The 6,334-nt window shown below is 34.5% G+C and overlaps 1 protein-coding gene across 1 annotated transcript; it reads right to left on the reverse strand.

Moving 5' to 3' along the window:
- Positions 1-1,163: 1,163 nt before the first annotated feature.
- LOC110449437 (intestine-specific homeobox-like) lies at positions 1,164-6,334 on the reverse strand. Its single transcript, XM_021496313.1, has 4 exons — positions 6,273-6,334; positions 2,849-3,206; positions 2,396-2,748; positions 1,164-1,834 (listed from the first exon to the last, which is right to left on the reverse strand). Exons 1-4 carry the CDS (start codon positions 6,282-6,284, stop codon positions 1,472-1,474), a joined length of 1,086 nt encoding a protein of 361 aa, XP_021351988.1. The 5' UTR covers positions 6,285-6,334; the 3' UTR covers positions 1,164-1,471.

Below are 6,334 nucleotides of genomic sequence, written 5' to 3' on the forward strand. Positions count from 1 at the left end.
TTAATAATTATTATTAATATGAATAAAAAAAAAAAGGAGTACAATGTCTCTTTTCTCCATGCATGTTTTCCCACTACTGTTAATTACATGTGTATCCTTCATTTCACAAGCACAAAATGCACCTATTCTTTATTACCCATTCACCGATTGCCATTCTGCTTGGGAATGCCCATGTCACATCATTGGAGGATGCTCATCAATGAAAATTACAACAATGTGTCACAAAAGAGGGTGAAAAAAGAGGAGAGGGAGAAATGTTTTTTAAGCATCATTTAAGAGGCGATTTATTTTGGAAATTCCAAAGGCTGCATCATCACATGACCTGCTTTTCAATTAGCAGAATACAGAACACATATCTGAGGTATTATAGTAGATATTGATGCTCAACGCGTTGCTGAAGCAATTAAATTTAAAGTGGTGAGCGGCTTTAATGTCACACTGACATAATTCTAGTGGTTTTTTTCAAATCGTTTCTGCAGTATTTGTGGTTCTACTTTTTTCAGAATATGAACAAGATATTCTATATTTTCAAACACTATTTTTATTTCCTCATTTATTCCAAGTAGATAATCAGAAATGAAATTTCGATTTTATTTCGAAATCAACAACGATATTTTAACAGTTATCATTCCGGCGCGAGTACCGACTTGTTTGGGGAGGGGGTATCTTACATAGTGAATATCATTCATCTATAATATAAAACTCTCAATCATGATCAGTAAAGATCTTAGATTGGTAAAAGATCTTCTCTGGCTTTGTCATTCAATAAGATCTTGTTGAATCTATAATACTGTACCGTGTGATTCAATAAATACCGTATGTTCCTAAATTACATAATACACTCGTGTTTTTATGTTCGCGTGATATGTCAGTAAATGTATTGAAGTGACGTCACGGATTTCCAAATTATGTTATGTCGTTACCTTCCAGACAGTACTTTAATAATACGTTTAAATGAACGTAGTCAACAAATTTAATTAGATAGTATAAGGATCTTCAATTGGTTTCTGTTTCAAACCATATTTATGAAATTTGTCGCAACTTCTTTTAAAAAGACTCGTCAAAATTCAAACATTTGTTTTATAAATTTCATATGAAATAGAAACTGAATTCGATTTTTTTAACAACAAATAATAAACCAAATCATTTTATTTTGACTTTTTATTCAATTAGATCCTATATATACAGTGCCATACACTGAGTAAATACGCACTGTATTTACATCTGTGAAGCATATTTACAAAATTTTGGCATTTTTCGAAGTGACACACGTCTTAATTGTGTCACGTGATGTGTAATAGACACACAAACATATATACAATATATATGATATTCATTTGCACTTAGGTCAAAAGTTAACAAACATAACAAAATAACAAGGTTTTTAAACACGCGTCCATTTTTACACATCTTCCGCTTTCATCATTAGCTCGCTCACAATATAACAAAGATGTTGTAGGAGTTAGCTCCCCTATCCACAGAAATATGGCGGGTACATCCCATAAGGAAACGAGTAAAAATATGGTGGCAGTTGTGGGCGTTGCTGGAAAGGTGGCGTCATCGGTGACGGCTGTTTTTGGTTGGCTAGCGGTGAGTTTGGTGACGTAGGTGGTCGGTGGAAAGGCATCATGGGCCCCGGTACGACTTGAGACGGCGAGGAAGGTGATCCAAGCATGGGACTTCCGGGCAGGAATCCGTAAGAAGCGATAGGGGACATGACCGGGGACAAGGGCGACATGAAGGGAGAAGGGAAGGCCCGATGGTCGTACGGCATCATACGCTTGTCATCCTGTACCCTCTTACGCCAGCGAGCTCGCTTGTTCTGGAACCACACCTGTAACCAAGACAACAAGACATCAACCATCGTGTTTTATCGAGAAGATCACGTAACTATATGGATCATCTTATATAACAAGTGAAATGAGGTGATTTTGAACTTATGTGTACTTTGGTGCATATGGTGTAAGAAGTTTTCATTAAATTAAACTAATTATGACCCATTTGAAAAGTAAATATGCATTTAAAAAGTGTAAAACTATATGCTTATTATTTATCGAATATTTATACATGTTGTTTTTTTTAAATATGACTATTTCGGTAGCAATTTTGAAACGTGCTGTTCAAACGCACACGGATATACCCTTTTTATATTTGTTTTTTTCAAAAGTCCTCTTTGAAAAGATGACTGCAAGAAACGTCAGTAGGTACAATTTTGGGTTTCATATGAGCAAGTCCTTACTAACAAGTTACCAAAATATAGCATATTTTGCAACTCATACTGGTATATAAATGTGACAACATGTTAGATATTCTCAGTCGAACATATACGTATCTTCATTGTATTATTTGAAGTGTTGTGTTTTTTGTTACTTCATTATCTAAAAAAATATTGTACCTTGATTTTAGATTCAGCAATGCCAAGGTCACGTGACATTTCCTCCATGAGTTCTGAATCTGGGTAGGGATTTTCAAGGAACACCTTCTCCAAAGCTTGGACTTGGCTGGGCGAGTAGTTGGTTCTTTTCTTTGTTTTAGACGTTTGCGCAGACTCAGGGGTCACTGAAACACATTGTTCCGGTGATGACGTCGTCAGACTTCCGGAACAAGGAGACTGCTCCGACAGGGAACTCTGGGTGGACATGGAAATATCGGTCTCTTTGCAAGAAGTATCTGTCGAACGAGAGGTTCCGAGTGAATCACTCCCAATCGAAGTTCCGAGTGAGTCATTGACCACATCAATGAGTTCTTCTGTAAAATAAAATGTAATTTAGAAAATATAATGTCTGAAGTGAAAAAAACATTTGCAAAATAATTGTCAGATGGATTTGTCAAAAGTGTCATATCGTACCTTCTTCACAAGATCTGTCTGAGGCCCCATCCGAGGATACAGACCGGGGAGTCGTTGCCAGGGGCCGTAGCACAGGAGAAGTAGATGGAAGAGGTGTCATCTGCCCTGTAGTGAAGTAAGTGTTGTCGGTGAAGCTGGTCAGCTGTTTTGTAACGTCATATGTGGGATCAGTGACGTAGTTATTGTTGATTGACTCCTGTAGGAGTTCCGATCCATAATGCGGGTTACAGCCAGCATCACGAAGCCCGAACGACTCCCCGCCGGAGTAGAGGATGTTCTGGTTCTGTGTTACTTCCGGTTGATGAGTTTGTGTCACCTCCGGTGGAACTGAACTATCAATATGATTCAGCGCGTTTGCCTTTAAACAAAAATAAAAAATCTCATAATCACAGAAAAAAAAACGTTTTTATTAAGAAAGAACAAAAATATGGTGAATAAACATCCTTAACGTATTAATTCAATATATAAGGAGAGAGAAAAACAAAGAGACGATGAGACATAATCTAATGAGAAACATTCTAGATTGTAAAATTGGCATATGAACGTCTCGGAGTGTGATTTAATACATGTCTAGTAAGATTTGCCTCCCTTGGACAATAACTTGGCAACAACAAAGATAGTAGCATGGTGCTTTCCAGAAGTTACACCGAAGGATTTTCTAAGATATTAAAGTCTGACATCTCTCGGGTTAAATTAATTTTTAAATATTATCATATCAGCGCAGTTAGAAATATATATATTACACACAGAAAATAGAAAATAATTAAGTAATTTCCTGTCAAATTAAAACAAAATAACAGTATTGAAAAGGTTGACAACAGGTGATTGGCCTTGATGATCCTTTCTTTACAAATTAGAAATACAAAATAACTTTGATTAGCATTAAGAACAAAGAAAACTTTAATCGCTAATTCACTCATTTAAAAAATAATTCATACATGCTACTTTCAACGAAAATCTGATAAAGCATCTTATCATATTAAAATATGGTAAGGCAGAAATTTCCTTGACATTTAAATTTCTATAAGAAGAGAGGTCAAGGCTGATGGAGACCGAGTCGGACGTGTTGTGAATCGCTCCGATACAGCTACAAGTTTCCATAAATGAAAATCTTTAGAGTGAACTTTCAACGATTATTATGTGGTATACCAAACCCATCTACCAGTTTCAATGAGTAATTTTAAGTTCGACATTCTAAATTTGCTGATAATTATACGTTCGCTGGAATTAAGCTTAACTAGATATGATTCAAAATTAAACTGGTTTTAAAGATAGAGTAGAACTCTCCACGAGACGAAGAGTCAATAGAGAAACAATTTTGAATAAATTGATCAAATAAACGTTTTTTTAAGCAAATTAAAGGAATACAAGGAGTTCCACACCTCATTACTTTATCTTTTATGACATGTTTGTTTTCATTAAAAGAAATGAGCTCGTTCGTTAGTGACAGGTAAGATTACATTAATAGATATCACTCAGGAGGTTCCGAAATACTGTAAAGAGTCAAAATCGTTTTGCTTTGAATCTCCGACAAAGAACTTAAAATGTGTTGGACACTTTTCTGCGTCAAAGTAAAGAACTGGCCAATTTATTGAATTATTTATTTATACAAGACTTTTCGCTGCGGTGGTTTAATCCAATGGCCTTTTATTTTTATAGCGTTAGAGACCGGTGATTGTTGCATTTTCGGTACTAAAATTACTCTTTTGCAGCATTGCTATATGAATGAATTCAAAATGTTGTAATTCCCTTAAAAGGCCCTCGGCCTACAATTTTGTTATCGTATTGAATTACAAGAAGTTACATAAACTAAACAGGAACAAAATTCAATCTTAAAAAATACTTATAAGGGGAAATAACTCGAATAGAAACACGCATCAATACTACGATCTCACCGTCCACACGTCCACAGATGTTTTGAGGTACGATGTTGTTAGAACTAAGTCACTCTCAGAGGTTTTCTTGTTTTCACAATAAATATGTTGTTTTATAACAACTTAAGCTTATATATGCTAAAAGTGATTTTGACGCATTTATCGTTCATATGCCGAATTCTTAGTAACAAGTTTATCTAAAAAGGGAATGTTTCTGCAATATAAAATGAGATTATTTGTGCTCGATATAATAAAATACAGTAGTGGGGGACATTCATTACATTTCTGCATACTCATTCCTATCTAAAATCTGAACAACGTGTTGACTGCTATAAATATCTTGGATAAACTTTTTCTAAAAACTGTTCCTTTTTTCACAGGCAGAGAAGCATATAAAAGATTAGGTCACTAAGGCTGTGTTTTATTGAAATCAAGGATCCTCATTTAAATTTGCCAATTTATTGTCAGATTAAACTTTTTAATCAAACAATTTTACCAATATTGTTATACGGTTGTCAGATTTGGGTTTTTGAAAATTGCTTAATTATACGGATATTCTCCGAAGTTATATTAATGTAAAAATGAAGTACACCTTTATACATGTTTTATGGTGAATTGGGTCGTTTTCCTCTTGTAGTTTATATTAAGAATCGTATTGTAAGTTTCTGGCTTAAATTAATAAAAAGTTAGCAAAACAAATATTCTTATCGTATGTATAAAGCCCTGTTTGCCGATCATATAAGTGGTTCTCATACACATAAATGGTTTGCTTTTATTGAAAATATATTCGATGATACTTGCTTCAGCTACGTATGGTTGTCACAAAACATCAACAACCAGTATGATAAGAACCTGTTTTAGAAAGTCAGTATTTCCAACTATGGCATGATCCAGTCTATCATTCTGGTAAAAGCATATGTGATAGACTGTTTAAACATGAAATAAAGCTAGAACCCTATTTTTTGATCTTACCGAAATATTTAAGAATCGAACATGTAACCATCGACTCCCTGTTGAAGTTGGTAGGCGGGGAAATGTTCACTTTGTGATCAACAAGTTATTGGTGATAAATACCACTATGTTTTTGAATGTAGCTGGAAGACGTAAATATATTCCAAGATATTTCCAGTTTCCAAACACTATCAAATATGTATGTTGTACTCTAATATGTATGTCAACTGTCATGTAACTGTAATTTCTATGATCTATTTCCTGAAATAAACATTATTATAAATACCGTGAACTATTTTGCACAACTAATATGAAATTAATGAAAAACATTTCAGTCTCCAGGCTAACTTACCTATTCTAATGCTGTATATTGTTTATTGTGTATGTTGCTCATGTATCGTTTGTATCGACCTGAGTGTTCAATACTGTTCTGTTAACGATTAGTGCTGGATCAAATTCATTCAAACGATTCGTTTTTAATCCGACAACCCTTATACTCCGAATATATCAGCTTACAGTAACAGTACCGAGTTTGAAAATATCATGATAGGGTTAATAGAATTAATTGATCATGCATCTATTAATGCATTATAACTTACCTTAACCTGCATGTTGAAATCTCTGTTGTGAATCGCCTTGATTGTCTGACACTTGCAGTCGA

Source organism: Mizuhopecten yessoensis, unplaced genomic scaffold (genome assembly GCF_002113885.1).
Source record: "Mizuhopecten yessoensis strain PY_sf001 unplaced genomic scaffold, ASM211388v2 scaffold4611, whole genome shotgun sequence".
NCBI classification, from domain to species: domain Eukaryota; kingdom Metazoa; phylum Mollusca; class Bivalvia; order Pectinida; family Pectinidae; genus Mizuhopecten; species Mizuhopecten yessoensis.